The 17,313-nt window shown below is 37.2% G+C and overlaps 1 protein-coding gene across 14 annotated transcripts in view; it reads left to right on the top strand.

The window, feature by feature from the left end:
• UNC80 (unc-80 subunit of NALCN channel complex) overlaps nt 1-17,313 on the top strand; it is a 187,451-nt gene that overhangs the window by 165,994 nt on the left and 4,144 nt on the right. For 12 of the 14 annotated variants that reach the window (XM_019726978.3, XM_019726980.3, XM_019726989.3 and 9 more), the window contains 7 exons: nt 449-633; nt 1,235-1,400; nt 2,764-2,943; nt 6,542-6,680; nt 9,133-9,189; nt 15,856-15,937; nt 16,883-16,994. In XM_019726978.3, coding sequence (XP_019582537.3) covers nt 449-633; nt 1,235-1,400; nt 2,764-2,943; nt 6,542-6,680; nt 9,133-9,189; nt 15,856-15,937; nt 16,883-16,994 — 921 coding nt within the window. The remainder of the gene's footprint in view (nt 1-448; nt 634-1,234; nt 1,401-2,763; nt 2,944-6,541; nt 6,681-9,132; nt 9,190-15,855; nt 15,938-16,882; nt 16,995-17,313) is intronic. The other 2 variants (XM_019726986.3, XM_019726992.3) reach the window with 1 other exon arrangement.

The following is a 17,313-nucleotide window of genomic DNA, read 5'->3' on the forward strand; positions in this document are numbered from 1 at the left end:
TTTCTATGCTTAAAAGAAAAACAATATTTTAAAACACCCACGTTGCAGTTTAGGATGTGAGTGATATGCTGGTATTACCATAAAGCCACCATGATAAACATTTTGGAAAGCAAAATATTAGCCGCACATCATGTTTATAACATATTTCCTTTCAATTCTATGAACTGATTTGCTCTGCATTTTCCAAAATAGCAGTTAAATGTACCTAAGAAAGGCATTTGTATTCTCCTAATCAGAATCAAAACATGTTTACCACACAAATTTTTGTCTTACTCTCAGAATACGCTTGCTCAGGAGTACATGTGAGTTTTTGGAACAATGGAGAGAGTTTAGAAATTTAGACAATGTTCTGATGCATAAAGGGCTGAGGGTGTGGGCAGCTGGGCGTGGGCTGGGTTCCTCGAGGTACAAGTCTGCAGGCTCACTGTCCTCTCTTCCTGGTGTGAAGCGCTGAAGGTGATTCTCGTCTGCTTTGAGAGGCAGCTGGGAAGCCAGTGGTACTGGCTAAGCCTCCAGGTGAAGGAAATGGCCCTGCGAAAGGTGGGAGGCCTGGCCCTGTGGGACTTCCTGGACTTCATTGTGCGGACCCGAATACCCATCTTCGTGCTCTTGCGCCCTTTCATCCAATGCAAGGTGTGTTGTGGACTTCTTCTCCCAGAAGTGACAAGCCCCACAAACGTGCTGCTCTCCAGAGTAAGGCAGGATTACTGCAGCAGTGCTCATGGGACTCACTATAGCAAATTCATAGGACCTGTTAATACCAAGCTTGCTGAGGAAACAGCTCAAAAATATATCCTAGAGGATAAAATTTCATGTTAGAAGTACCTTCCCAGTTTATAGAACTTTGCCTTCTCCCCACTCACCTCCTCCCCTCATCCCCCCCAAAAAGATGGACCAAGTGGAATGATCTGGAAAACGTTCTTTCTTCAGTGGCATGACTGAGATCTGATTTTAAATGAACATGAAAAAGATAAGATAATTAAAGCACTTTTTTTTTTTCCTCTGAGACCCTCAGTATTCACCCATCCTTTAATTCTTTTCAGCCCCTGATTTCCTGGGGCAGTGATTCAAAGCAAAGTATTGATTAAGCACTTCCTATATAAAGCACTCTTCTGAAAACGTCATATGCATTACCTTATGTAATCCTCACAACCACTTATGACATAGGTACAATAAGTAGTCCATTTCACAGATGGAAAAATTAAGGACCTGAGAATCTCTGCCTTCCTTCCAGCTTCTGGCCCAACCCGCAGAGAATCATGAAGAGCTTTCTGCCCGGCAGCATATTGCTGACCAGCTGGAGCGGCGCTTCATTCCACGCCCTCTGTGTAAGAGCTCCCTCATTGCCGAGTTCAACAGTGAACTAAAAATTCTAAAAGAGGCAGTTCATAGTGGATCAGGTGAGTGTGCATTGGGTTTTTTCAATTGGTTTGACCAATGGTATTTACCACCTGCAGAGAATGCCCCTGTCCAGGTTACCCCTCTTTTTGGAACCATGTGCAAGTTACCTATTCCAGTACTCAAGTACCTAAGACCATGTGATCACTGTCAACAACAAAACAAATCAAGGGAGTATCATCTGAGTTTAATTTTACTCCTTTTCTAAACATCTTCTACAATTTTCATTTCCATAGTTAAGCTCTTTCTTGAATATTTAACTGGAAAGAAAGTATTTTAAATTCTTGCCTGACTTTTTTTTTTTTTGAAAAGGAGAAAGAGGACTCCCATTCACTGAGCACCTATTATATGGTAGCTGATTTCATAGGTGTTATTTTATTTAATCCACACAAATACCTGCAAGGTGCGTAACTGAAATTCCATTTATAGAATGAGGAAACAGACTCAATAGAGGAGAAGTAACTTACACACATGACAGTGACAACAGTGAGGGGACTTAAAAGCAGGTCTGTATGATTGATTATAAAGCCTTTAACTTTTCAGATTGGAGGGAAAGGGGATTGAATCAGAACTGGCAGATGAGGAGGTACTTGGTTTACATAATTGACAAGCTTTTCTTTGGGGAATGCCTTTACTTTTTACGATTACGTTAACAGATTACTGAGAAAGGAATTTAAATTACCATCTGCCATTAGAGGGCAGTCATTACCCATAAGTAGAATATAATATGTGTGGCTTTTATCTTTTATTGTTGCCTGCAATGTATTAAAGACGAAAAACTTTTGTCACGTACAATTTGGGGCAATTTTCACAGAACCATTCAAATATTCTGCTTTATAATAAAATAATCTGACATAGAACCCAGGGGGTATTTTATAAATTGTGATTTTCAGAAAAGGAGAATGGGAGCACAGTTTTGATTTTGTGTTCTGATTTTGATGGTGAGGTTCCTATCAGACAATGCGTTTATTACTTCTATATGCAGCGTATATTTCTCAGTAAAATCTGCCAACTTGAAAGCTATAATTCATGTCAAAATTGATTTTCATTCTACCAGCCTTAGAAAATGAAATTGAAAAGCATTGAGAGAAGAAGCAATGCCAAAGCATTTTACACTGGTAGAGCTCTCATGCTCCCACTGTTCAGTTTATAAGTATACCAATGGCCAATTCATCTTCTTTTTTTTTTTTTTTTTAACATTCTCACTTCCATTTGCTACTTTGTCCTAAAGATCATTTATCTGGGACACCCCGTTTAGCTGATCTTTCTTTAAAAATGCAAGTGGTCAAGGAGGCATTTGAAGCAAACACTTGTTTTCTTTCAAGATCCTCCCATGGATTTCCTTTGTTCTCTCAATCCCCCCAGCCTACCAAGGGAAGACCTCCATCAGTACCGTTGGCACTTCCACCTCTGCGTACCGCCTGAGCCTGGCCACCATGTCCCGCTCCAACACGGGCACTGGCACGGTCTGGGAGCAGGACAGTGAGCCCTCCCAGCAGGCTTCACAGGACACCCTGAGTCGGACTGATGAGGAGGATGAGGAAAGTAGGTCATCCCACAAAATCCAGCAGGCAAGGGGGAGAGGGTGGGACGCATGTGTGACTCAGCTTGGCCATGCGAATGAGGACTTGGGAAGGATTTCTGCCTTTCCAACTTTTTTCAGTTCTGATCCCCTGGCCATTTTATAAAAAGGATTTAAAATGGAATTGTGACTGATTCCCTGATTCCTACTGCCTGCTATTCTATAAATTCCTTGATATCCTTGGTCATTTGGAAGGAACTCAGACAAAAAGTAAATTTTTAAAGACCCCTAAATTTCCTTTGCTCTTATACAGAGGGTGCCAAAAAAAAATGTATACACATTTTAAGAAAGGAAAACTATATTAAAATTGGACTACTCAATATATACCAATAATCAAAGATGAATACAAGTCACGTTTGACATCTGCAATGACAAGTGGTGCTCAAAGTGGTTACCATCAGCATCCAGACACTTCTGATTACGGCGAACCACTGCTTGAGCAACGTTGACCAAAGCGTCCACTTGTATACATGTTTCTGGCACGCCCAGTATATTCAGCCTTTTCCACTAACTCTCACTTAAATTGTGCTTAAGTAACTAAGGGAAGTGTTTATTCCCCTTTCTCCCAGCTGTCTTGCTTAGAGAGCTGATTAGCACTTACGTGATCCCATTGGGCAAGAAAAAGTGAATAATGCTTATGATCGGGACTCAGAAAAGACCAGTTGGCTTATGCTATCTAGAACATGAACCAGCAGGTTGTTTTGAGGGAATATAACCCAAATTTGAGTTAAGACTCTTTCTAGCAACCCAGGAGCTTCTAATGCATGTGCTTAAGATTTGGGGTTATAAAATGAGGGAGTAGGTTTTAAGTAAAAGGTGAAAGTTCCCATTAAATACCACTATTACTTAATGTTTTTGTTTAAGTTGCATTGATTATTTTCCAAGTTTTTTAATGAAATTCGATAGAACATTTATAACAAAATGTGCTGCCAATGCCTTAAGAATGAAAACAAAATCTAGAGCTTCACTCAGAGACCCTCCATACCTAAAAAAAAAACAAGACAAAAAGCCCCACTCTGAACTAAATTAAATGGAAGACATGAGAGTTGAGGTTAGAATTTTAATTAACTAAGATGAATGAAAGTATTTCAATACCCTACTACAGTTGGATGTGTAGGCAAGGGAAAGAAATAAAATCCTTTGTCAAAACACTTACCAGTAGTGTTTCCAGATTTAGTTTCAGGGTTAATTAGATAACAAAGAGATAATCATATTGTCCTGTACCCAATGGACATACTTGTTTCTAAATCACCCTGGTCATATTAGGGAAATCTTGAAAAATCTTTTTTTAAATTTTTCAATTACAGTTGACATACAATATTATATTAGTTTCAGGTGTACAACATAGTGATTAGACATTTATACAACTTACAAAGTGCTCACCCTGATAAGTCTAATACCCATCTGACACAACACGTAGTATTACAGTACTATTGACTATATTCCCTATGCTATATTTTACATCCCTCTGATTGTTTTTATAACTGGCAATTTGTACGTCTTAATCCCTTCCCTTTTTCACTCTTCCCATCTGTCAACCATCAAAATGTTCTCTGTAGCTATGAGTTTATTTCTGTTTTGTTTGCTTGTTTATTTTGTTTTTTAGGTCCCACATATAAGTGAAATCATCATGGTATTTGTCTTTCTCTGTCTGACTTATTTTGACCAAGAAAACAAACTGACAGAGACAAGGATAAGCAGTTTGAATATCCATTAAGTCCTAATAATAGTTCAGAACTTAAAGTAATATCTATTTTTCTTTAATGCATGAGGTAGTCTCAATAGCTTTTTGTTTGTTTGTTTGTTTGTTTTTAATGAAGGAAAATGATACAACCTATTTTTAGTAGAGATAATTATATTTTGCAGGTAACCTTAGGGATAAGTACCTGACCTAGCCAGTAAAAAGGAGCTAGAGGAAAATGTAGAGAAGATATAACCAATCTTTAACCAAATGCCAACACTTATACACTGACAATTATGCAATTGTTTGTCAATATTTCTGCTCTCAGACATCACAACCATCCCAATGAAAACAGAGCTGCTAACAAATGTAGTGTGATTGTGATGTGGGTGTGTATTAATTTATATGAGGTGGTATACGAAAGCTAGTGGGTTGACTGCTTTGACTTAAACCATTTTCCCATTCAGTCATCAAACCTCTATTAAGACCTGAGAGGAATAAAACGGGGAGCAAGAAAATATGACAAAGATATGTTTTCTCCCTCTAAGATCTTAGAGGTCTTGTAGAGGAGGTGACAAACATTTTCTATACAGAACACCTAACAAAAGGGTGAATGGAAGGTATTCACCTGATTAGTCACCAAACAAATATTGAGGGAGTAAGTGTTAAATCAGTTTGAATAAGGGGGGAAAATCAATGGGATGTGAGAAAAGTCTTTGTAGAAATAGCTTAATCTTCCCTACCACATTTCTCATGATTTTTAAGGCATGTTTGCTTTTTGCTTCTCTGTGAACACACCTAAAAACATTAATTCCATAACAAGAATCAACTTTAAGTCAGTCATTATATAACAAATTAAAATTTCTAGAACTTTTCATATTCACCTTTTTGGTTTGAAATGTTTCGTTACAAATATGACCACTTGGGGTATTTTAAATAAATGGCGCCAGATAACCTTAAATGGTAGCAAAAGTTCACCAAAACCCTGTGTTAATCAAAATATGTTTACTGCTCAGCAACAAACATTAGTTCACTTAGAACGAAGTCACCTTATCACAAATATTGTGCTAAAGTTAACTTTCATATGGATACATTGATTTCTGTATCTATGGAGAAAACAAGGTTAATGCCTAAAACTTAAAATTTAGGTTAAAATAAGCATTTATTTCTGAACCATAGTTTTTTAAATATTTTTCCAAAAATATCTGAAATAGTCTTTCCCTCAGCAGTCTAAAAATCATTAAATGTACTGAATATAGTATTTGAATATTAAAGAAAGTTATTTCACTCATTCGACAACAAAGCTCCTTATTGAACTATTCCTGGAATGTTTTAAAAAATATAGTCCAGCTTTTCTGAAGTTTTTAATTTGCAGCTGCCCCTTGACTTTCACAAATAATCTTGTAAAGATAGATAAGAAGTTTACATGTATTTCATGAAGGCTCTTTGAGAGTGCGAGATGGGTGGACATGAAGAATTTTTATTCATCCCTTATTCAGATTAAAATCTAAAACACCAAAGGTCTTTGTTTTAAAGATGAGATACATACATGACGTTTTCTTGCAGCTGTATCCCTCACCAAAATGGAGTAAGCAGTCTCTTAAACTTGCTGTTCTATTTACATTCTCAAGGTGACAATGTTCAATAACCCTAGAGGCTAAGCTGTTACAGTCTCCATTTTTATACAAATAAGGAAGGTGTTTCTTAAGACCCCAAAGGTCTTCATTTTTAATCTGTACAAAGGGACAAATGGTAATTTAGCTTTAGAGACTGCCCTAATTTTGTATTCAAGCCAAGGATGGAACCCAAGTACAAATTTGGTTTGGGTTTTCTGATCAATGTCATAGTTTTATAACACTCCATTCTTTTGCCCCTTTCAGATGACTCTGTAAGCATGCCCAGTGTGGTAAGTGAACAAGAAGCTTACCTCCTGAGTACCATTGGAAGGAGGAGGTTCTCCAGCCACGTCCCTAGCATGTCTACACCTCAGGCTGAGGTGGGCATGTTACCCAGCCAAAGGTAAAAAGCCATGGATGTCTTATACGCTTCATGTGGGGGAAGGTAGAAATTCTGACAATTCACTTGTTATTCCAAAATGGCCAAAAGAGAAGCAAATAATTAACGTTTTTAAGTAGACCATTCAACAAAAGACTTTTCAACTAGGGTTGTGCAGGCAACAATTGACAGTTTTCTAAGCCAGGCTAGTAGAAGGGATTTCAATTTCCAATCCAAGCATTGTTTCTCCTTTAAAATTTTCCATAAATAGATACCTGGTCTGCTACTTTCAAATGACATTCTTGTATTTCAGGTATATCATTATCTAAGCTAATAATGAGTACCTGGCAAGTATATAGTATTAGCTTGATATATTTGGTGAAGGTTAGACTTCTGGTATGTCATCAGTATTTAGTTGGAGGGAGTGATGCTTAACCAAGCAGAAAAGGGCCTGTGCCACTATGTATGATCTTGTGTAGGTCATTTAAGTAGAGCCCATAGTTTTCTCCTCTGTGAAACGAGGAGGTTGGCTAAAACCATTGTTAAGGTAACTTCTCTATCTATAGTTCTATTATTCCATGAGTACACCCTTTAAAATATTTTCTTTGGCGTTCTCTGCTCCATAGGAATATACATAAAAAATGTCACATATATAGAAAATGATCTGACATAAAGGTCAAAACATTATTTCAGAGCCAATGATATTTTTACTTGAGGAACTGAATTATTTCAAAGAATTATCTTTTTTTCTAGTTTGTTATTTATTTTTAATACCTATATATTCAATGTGGTATAATTTATACATGAAAAATAATGAAAATCAGGGCATATTCTAACATTCAGATAGAATCAGTTTATGTGTGGAAATAATTACCCTGTACTGAAGTCCTTTAGCAAATAGTTCATAAACTATACAGATGAAATAAAATTTGTAACAGAAGGCCTAACTTTGGCGAATATCAAAAAATAGCGGGAAATGATAAAAGATGATTAATACATAAATTGTACACTTGCAATGAAAGCAATGTTTTATGTACTGTTTATTACAAAAATTGATAATATATAAGGGTTACTATCATTGTAGGAGATTTTTTACCTACCATTTGGTAATTTACCTTTGAAAAGGAGGTCTTATAAATAAAATGTGTGAACAAAATCAGAGCCAAATTATAAAAATGTCCCAAAAAAGATACAAAGTCATGCAAGCAGTTAATATTGGTAACTATTTTTAATTGCTAGCAATGTGCAAGTTTCCATCAAGAATAAAATAAAACTACTGGTAATTCATTTAAAGGTTTTATTTAAATTAGGGAATTGTAGAAACTTAAAATAGAGGGTTTTTTGTTATTGTTGTTATTCACCTAAAAATAACCAGGCCATCAATTCCCTTTGTACATATCCATTAAGGGGTTAACTCATTTCCAGGGAGAAAATGTTCTATTATAGATATACTAGGCATCCAGAAAAATAATCTAATTAAACCCTTTGCACATAAGTCATACTTTGGAAAGCTAGTGAAGGCAATAATGTCTATGTACATTAGAGAAAGGGAGCCTCTTTCAAGGGACAGAGGTTATTTTGACGGTGTACAATTAGTTAAATAATTCTTTGGGGACAGGCACTCAATTTCCTAAATGGTTGAATTCCATCCAGGTTAGCAAGTATTTATTGAGTGCCTCATGAGTGTTTAGCTCAATACTAGGCACTGGAGGAAAGAAAGAAAGTATGACCCAGTTTCTGTTCACAACTCCCCAAATCAGCTGCATCCCAATAAATTGATAAATGGTTTAATTATTCTTTCACCAACCTGACAGGTTTCTTCTTTTGGCATTTACAATTCAGTTGATAGAGGATGGAGTAAGGAGGTAAATGGGAGTTCCATGTGGATTTTCCAGGGTTACTTTCCTTCCATTTGTTTACTTGCATTTTCATTGCAAAATTAGTGGTAGAAGTTGGGTTCTTTCTTTGCTTTTCTTAATGGCATCAGTTCCAAGAGTTTGGTTGTGGTAATTCATGGTAAGTGGTTTCCGTGTGATAATGTCACAACACACAAGAAAGAAGCAGTATCCTGGTCAATGAAACATCAGGTACATAAGACAGGTTAAAAATAACCAGCCAGCCAAATTTTACCAAAGGAGTGATAGTTTCATCTTGTACAGATTCATTCCGCAATACATTTTAGAGCTCACATACGTATCCATTTGGAGCTCATGTTAAGCCCCAACTCTTGACCAGTAAACAGATGACTCCTCCGAGTTGTATTCATCCGAAGTCCCTCCTCCCCCATTGCCTTGAGTCCTATGTCTTGACAAACCCAGCACAAAGTGAAATGGTTGACTGTCTCCTTTTTTCTTCCTTGTTCTGTTAACTTTATTTATTTTTGGTTCTTAGAAGCAGAAAGTTGCATGCCTTTTTTCTTTTTCTTTTGTTTGCATTTTCTTTCCCTAAATGCTTCATCTCCCTACCCCTCCTGCAGTGAACCTAATGTCCTCGATGACTCCCAGGGCCTGGCCGCTGAGGGCAGCCTCTCTAGGTACAGTGTCAATGCTACCTGTCTATTGGTGTCTGTGCTGGGAAGCTAGCTGGTCCCTGTCGCCTCTGTCTCTCTGTCTCCTCTTGCCCAGTCTTGATCTCTATCTCCATTCTTTGCCCTTTGTTGCTCATGAACACACAAGCCTGGAAGTCAAAGGTGTAGCCTCCTTCATTTTCAGTTTTGGAGCTCAATCACAAATAGCCCAAAAAGCTTACTAAACAAAGAGGGGGAAAAAATCTGTGGAGTTCTTGTAGGGCCTTGTTCCATGGATGTCTAAAATTTGATATGCCAAAATTAAATTGATCCCGTCTAATCATTCCCTCTCACACCGATATTCCTTAAGAATTGTTGTTCAGAAGACTGTTATTAATAATTCAACTTCCCATCATCAGGACTCCCTTTATTGATTTGAAATAGGTCTTTTAGCTGATACCATGCATGGTAAGAAAACAATGATGCTATACTAAGAGTAGCAATGTCAATACAATTTATATAATTCCCTCTCTTTAAATCATGCTATGTGGCAGGCGATTATCGAAGCTTGTTCAAACACTTAGATAAAGAATGTCTGTCCCAGCACAAAGATGACTCCAAAACTTGCCATGCAATAGCAGACACAAACATTTCTTGGTAAGTAAGAGAAGTTTTACAGTGCAAACGATATGTCTTGGCTACTGGTTTAAAGCTTCAAAAAGGGGGACTGCACCTTTAACACTCAGAAAAACCACGTCAAACATTCCTAATCTTGTGCTGTTGATTCACACCTCTCAACTAATCCTCATTAGGGCTAATGCTTCTTGTTCATTCTAAGAGTGTCTTTGTTTCATCTCAAGAGAAAACATGCCCTTTCAGGTTTGCATTATATAGTGAGTACAAAATACCCGTGTTTATTGCTTTATCACAAAGATGAGGAAATGTTGAGAGGCCGTTCCTGTGACAGGTTGTCCTTTATTTTCTTCGCATCTTGTTCAGATTTCACATTTTCTTCTGCAATTGAAAATGGGAAATGTCGTCCATCACCAGGTGTATCTTTTTTTTTTTTTTTTTACTGGACCCATAAATCATGACATTCATTGTGTTTGCTAGCCCTTGCCTTGACAGATCAGTCTCTTATTGGTGGTAAATGTGGGAGTGCCGCTGAGTGCAGACTTAATTCGATTATCAAGAGCTTCCGGGATGAGAAAAAACACAGCAATCCTCAAGATGGTTTCCCTTCGTTGTGCAGAGCGTTTGAAGAGATCAGAACCAAGTCTAGCACTGTGACCACTGCTTTCAAAGAATGCATTTGTTAAATGCTTAATCTTACATGTGAGACAGGAGAACTTTGATTAGAAGATAATTTCAGTGGCCTCCTAAGCAAAGAAAGTGTTAAACCAGTCTTCCATTGGGCCGACTTTGTCCCGAGCTTTTCTAATTAGGTCAAATTCTGCTCTTGCTCAGTAAATAGTGGGGGGGGGGGGGCAGGGGTGGTGGTGGTAGTGTTGGTGGCGGTGGTGGTGGTGGTGTTGGTGGCGGTGGTGGTGGTGGTGGTGGTGGTGAGAGAAGGCAAGTTTGAGTGGAGTTTTATAAACTCTCCAAAGGATTTGGCCCTCTCTGACAGGCTCAGCATTCAAATGACTGATTTGGAGTTCTCTAAACCATCCAATCTGCCCTGGGTCCGTTGGCAATGGGAATAAACCCAAAGTTCTGCTACATGAAACTGGTTCAGAGCCAAAGCTATAGATTTTGTCTACACCTGAATTAGTCAGTCATGTCAGGACTTTGATGATTACTTTAGATCAACTGTTGTTGATCTGTTGTTCCTGTAACTACTCTGTTTTAGTTCTGGGTGTCACCCAGTCACCCACATTCAGTTGTGGTCATTAAGAAACTGGAAGATGAGGCATTCACTTTAGATTCTAAATTATTCTATTAAAGCAGAGGCATTCCATCAGCCAGTAGCACATCCACTTTTGTCATATGCTACAAATCGTATCTCTTGAACTCCATCATGTCACCAAGTTCTCTTTGGAGGAGAGGAACTTTTGGCATTTAATAAGAGGTGGGTTTATAAAATAGGATATATACTTGTTATAGTTGACTTCCAGGCTTTCTGTTTTTGGCACGAAACTCCCTTATGCTGCAGACTCTTCAAATCCTGAAGAGACAGTAAGGCCTTAACACTGTAAATCAACATTTAGCACACACCTGAGCACTCGGGACTTAAAATATACTCAAAGTAGTTCTAAGGAAAATCTGGTGCCAAAGCTTAAAGGATATCAGAAAGCATGCCTAAGGGAAAGTAATAAACCCAGCTCCTCCTGCCAACTCCCATATTATGGTTAACTTTCTGGGAATTTGTTTTTGAAAGAGCACTTATTTTAAGCAAAAATGGGCAAGTTGGTTTGAGGGCTAAGTGAGGAAGAGACCAGCATAACTAGGATAACCCAATGAATAGAAGGGAAAAAAGAAATTTGCAGACCTTTTGAAAATTTCTTCTGGGATTTTGTTAACCTGTGTTTACAGTTTTTTTGTTTTGTTTTTTAAAGATTCATGACAAGAAATAACCTGTTAGAAGCACTATGCTATGGAGAAAAGATTCTTTTTTTTTTTTAAAGAAATAAGTTGCAATAATATTCTATGGAAGAATTCTCTTTTATTAAGGGTGATGCTCTTATAGTTATAGAAACTCATTGGAGATGTTCCTGCCCTGTACTCTCCCCAGATACACACACCATGGACGATATATTTTTTTTTATTTTTGCAAAAGAATATAGACATAAAGAAGGTTATTCAACCACTCAAGCCTGTATGCTTCTACTTGAGAATTAGATTTTGTTGGGACACGTTAGAATATTTTGAAAGGCAGGAACTGACACGAAGTTCTAAGAAAAATAAAAAGAGATTACAATGCTATTTGATTTCATCAGGATAATTTTAATAACAGTGGAAAAAAACAATGTGGCTCAAGTTTGAACAAGATGTATAGTCTGGGTGAGACAAAATAAAAATAACCTATGTAGTAGAACACATCTCATGATCATCATCCACATGTTCAAAGTTTAAAAACTTGACAAGTAGTCTCAAAGTATAAAGAAAAATATTCAAACAACCTTTTTATGCAGCTGAGAATTAATGGCTAACAAAAGGTGTGTTGTGATACACATGTGTGTACTTTGTCATTGCTAAGTCAGTTCTTACGTGATATCTAAGATCCAGATTATTCCCCCTGTTTAATCTGATTGCAGCCTCTAATCTCTAAATTCTATGGCATTTAAAACAGATTTTCTTGGATGTTGTGGAGGCTAAGTAAATTTTAAACAATACGCATTTACTGGGAAAAGGAAAAGTAGGATTTTTGTCTGCTGTTGAATTCCCTGTTCTCTGCAAGTGCTTTATGGCTGCTTTGGTGCTGGCTCTACGCAGTCCCATCAGGGGAAAATCATTCAGGGTAAATGGTTATGCTGTGTGTTGTGTTCTACCTCTAGATTTCTCTAACCACATTAAAACTGAAACTAAAAATACAGATAAAAACCATGAAAATACTAATTCATTTTCTGCGTGCCAGTCTCACCCAGTGCTTTCACTTAAATTTTTTTATTTATGAAATATATTTCAATCTATGTACTTTTTTTGTAATTTGAGATGAGTGATACGAATTTTTATTGCATTATTGAATGGCCCCTTGTTTGCCTATCATACATTTTTTTAAAAAATACTATTAGCTATATATTCCATTAGAAGATACATATTTATATGCTGCAATCCAGGCCATCATGCTGAAACAAGGAAAAAGAGGTAATTTGCGCCAAAATTGCCCTTCTAACATTATCTAAATATCCCTAGCTTATAAATGACTTCCTTCCATTCTGAGGAAGTTGTTTTTCTTTTTTGTAGACAGCTGAGTCACACCAGTTCTGCCAAGCCCCACGTGCATTTACTGCTCTACAATCTCATGTTATGGTGTGCCGTTGTAATGTTTTTCAGTGACTCAAAAATGCAAAGGATGATTTTAGCTTCAATTTAGAAAGCCTTATTTGCTTTTATCCTTATTGTTTTGCCCTTTTTCTTAGCAAAATGGTGGAAATCAGCCATTTCTCATTTCCAAGATGAAAAATCTCAGAAAACCAGTGTTCTATGGAGAGGTGTGTAGGGCTGACGCCTTGGTCTTCTCCTGGTTGATTTTAGTATTGTACACCTACATTCCATCACACATCGCAAATCCTACAGATCACTGAAATATTACATGAGGTGGAGATTAGCTAAATTGACGCTACATTTTCTATGCAACCCTAATTTGATATAGACCTGAGAAAAAGAGATGTGTCCTGCATAAATAACTTCCATTATTAACTTCTCTGGCTGTTTATTAGTAATGTGTCCTAACTGCACACAATTAAGTCAGACTTTGATGTCCCAAATATTAACATGTTAGCACTACATTGTAGGGGGAGTTTAGCTGCAATACATCTCCAAGGACACGTTCTATAATTTCATCCTTGATGTATGCACTCCATTGATGAAATGCTATATCATTTACATAGAACAGCTAATTACTATTACTAAAGCTATAAACTTTATCTAGTTCTTAGAAATAAGCCTCTCTATCCATAGAGAAAATTTGATGCTTATGATCCTCCCTTGGAATAATCATCATGAAATTTTCATTATGTTTTGACATTTAACACTCCCTGAGTGACGTGTGTTTCTTTTCTTGCACCATTTTTCCTCACGATCTCAGATTACCGAATAAAAAGAGACAAGTGGACTGCCTCGATTTCATTTTCTCTGCCCAGTTATTTTCAAAACATTTTATTACCCACTTCCATTTAGAGTTCTAAAAGCAATAAACTCATTACAAATATCAAATATAAAACAAGGAAGCATGCTATGTACATTACTTTTCATGTTCAATCCATTTTACATCAACTAACTATTTTTCTCTACTTTAGTGGGAGGTAGATGGTAAGTATTAAACTCCCTTTATGGCCAAGGGAACTGAGGTAACAGTTAGATGTCAATGAAGAATCCATTCCAAAAAAAGCTTTGCTTGGTAATTGGGAGAACCTTGTTTCTACTTTTGTGTATATGGTAATTGAATACTCTTTCCAATTTAAGACACATGTTAAAATGTATAATAAATAAGGAGATGTCATTTCAAACATGCCAGCAACATAGTCTGGATTGCTTATCAGAATTTATTGAATTGTTCCTTTGGGGTAATTTTCTGTCATCGTAGTAAGGTCTTTTATGGTACAAGGTCATATATGTATAAAAGTAATGTACATTGATCTTTTGAACTTGATATTTAGGAGAACAAGAAAGTTTAAAAAAACATTTGTTTGGGGGACTCTGCAGAATTTTGTATTGTGTATCCCAAGTGGTATAATTATGATATAATTACATCCTTATTTTCTAAAAACTTTGATGAACTCCATTTGGGAATCACTGATTTCCTTCCAGTGGAAATATAAGACTTAAAAACTGACAGATGTACCTGTGTCAGCCATGTGATGATTAACCAGTTGTCAATACAACAGGGGAGACATCTGTGTCCACTTTGCCACCAGTTTCTCTCCCTAGAACTGCAGCTAGTATTTAGATAGCTCATTTTTTAAAAATATGAAAATGAATGAGTATAGTCTTTCTCTCTTTTTCCTGGACAGTTGCTGACTCTGGATTCCTCTGTGGAATATTTTACTCTAAAAATTATTTGTAGATGACTCTCCTTTTGCAAAGGCAAAGCAGAAATTAATTACCCATTAACCAAATAATCACATTGGCATCATCCACAGGATTACAATGTTCTCTGGGGCACAGTACATTTCTTTTTTTCACCCCACTCCCATTATGAACACCTATTATACATGCATGCGGAATGAAAAAAAGGATCATGGACCCATGACAGTATTTTCAGCTTCACCCAACACTAAAATAGTGACCACTGCCAGTACTCATTTTTGCACATAAACTACACACATACACAGTAAATTTGGGGGGAGCAGGTTGTTGCTTTTATAAATTGCACAATATGTTTGAGTGCAGCTACTTGATGTTAATCCATTGATCTTCTGAGTTCCACTGACAGCTTAATTATTTTGCCAGCCTTTTAAATCTAAAACCATTTTTAAAAAACACTTGTCTGCCATGTGACTATTCATTTATTCAGTAGTCACAGAGACTTCAGGCTGCAAACATGTGTTGAATGTACCCCTTCACCCAAATGGATTCTGTGTCTGATGTGTTTGATATTCATCCATCTTATTTTCATTTAAATTGAAATTTTAAAAAAGGTGTTCCCATCCATGTGGTAGAGTTGTTTGTGTTTGTTTGTCACCACTTTTTCCCCTCCCCCTGGAAAAAAAAATTGAGATTAGAATATGACATCTTAAACCGTTTGGTGGCTTCCAAACCAGGGTGTGATCACACCAATGTTTTGTTGAATGATAGACATGGCATCAGTGATGGAAAACAGAATCTCAATTTTGGCAGTTTGGGGCTATAAGGCCTCATCCTCTTTCCCAAATCTTCAAAAACTCCCATTTCAGGGATTCTTTCCCAACCTTCCTTCAAAGATCATGGTATCTTTGAAGTGACTATTTCATATAAGTGATTTGGGCTAACATACGCCAGAGAGTGGTCTTCTGAATTTTCTCCAGGTCCACTAATGCTGTTGCTGCTTGACAGGGTGGCAAGTGTGCAGAGCGAACCTGGCCAACAGAACCTCCTCATTCAGCAGCCGCTGGGGAGGAAGAGGGGCCTGAGGCAGGTAAGCAGAGCCCGAAACAGCAGGAGAGTCATCCTAGGAAATGGAAGCTCTATTCAATTTTTAATGTCCATGTATATTAAGATTATATTTTGCCTTCTCCCCACCCAAAATAAGCAGTACAGAGCAACTTTAAAACATGGTAAGTGCTTGAACAATCAGTTTTTAGCTTCTATTTTAGCTCATATTAGCAAAGTTAATTACTTAGTGAAACAAGTGTGCCTATACTTCTATTAGTTTCCTATTCAGACACCTTCTTTCCCAGCCAAACTTACTCACTGAGGAAGATTTGTTGAAAAGTTGATTTCTGTATAGAGGCATAGACATAGGTGTGATTTCTCCCTCATTTCAAGATCAGTGATTCAAGTTAAAACTGGTATCAAAGTAAAGATCATCTTTATAGATTTCCTTAGGTTCAGTTTCCTTTACGTTACTCTTTAAATAAAAATTTAGATGAGGCTTTGCACTGTTGCTTTGATGGGAGCATCCCAGCATTTTTTTGGAGACTTTCTAGCATCTGGATCAGACACTTTCAAGCATCTGAGGTTTTTCATCAGCCTCTCCTTGAGAGTTAGCATATGTTGAGCTGCAACTTTTAGATGAAGAAAGGCTGACCTGTAAGCAATAATTATTAGTTTTGTATCCTAAAATTCACTGAAATTGTCACATTGACTGTTTTAAATTACATTAATTAATGTTCCTAGGATATGTAAAGAAGTAATAATTAGGAGATACAATTGATTAAAAGGGATGCCAGAATCAAATACCTGTAGTTAAATATGCAGAACAAAGTTTATTTTATCAGCTACAAATGCAAGGAACAACCATAAGAGTCCACAGAAACCCATAAAGAAAGGAATAAGCCATCGTCAGAATCCTCTTAGCACAGTGTTTCCTCCCAGGCAGTTAGAGTCTTCTTGCCAGCTTTATTCTGCCTGTTCTCTTTAGCTAAGACGTCCTCTACTCTCACGTCAGAAGACTCAGACTGAACCCAGAAACCGCCATGGGGCTCGGCTGTCAACCACTCGGAGGAGCATTCAACCTAAAACGAAGCCATGTGGTGAGGCCTCCTATGTCCCTTCTGATTGTATCATTGACACGATGCCACCCAACTCAGCTGGGAAGGGCTGCAGAAACTGAGCTCATGCTGACAAGCACCGCTTTGGGAAAGCACTAGGATAAGGGAAGATATTTCCTAGAAAACTTTAGTGCCTTTTTTTTCTTCTCATCTTTCCCAACCCCCCATGAACCTAGGGAAATGGAAGAGTCCAAAGTGAACATGCATGCTGAGATTTGACTATAGAAAGCTGTGTCTTCTCTAACCAAACCAGGAACTGGGTGTGCTGTATGTCTTATTGAAAACAAAGAAATGATGAATA

The sequence above is a fragment of the Rhinolophus sinicus genome, chromosome 17 (genome assembly GCF_057876585.1).
Source record: "Rhinolophus sinicus isolate RSI-liver-muscle chromosome 17, RSI-T2T, whole genome shotgun sequence".
Classification (NCBI taxonomy): Eukaryota; Metazoa; Chordata; class Mammalia; order Chiroptera; family Rhinolophidae; genus Rhinolophus; species Rhinolophus sinicus.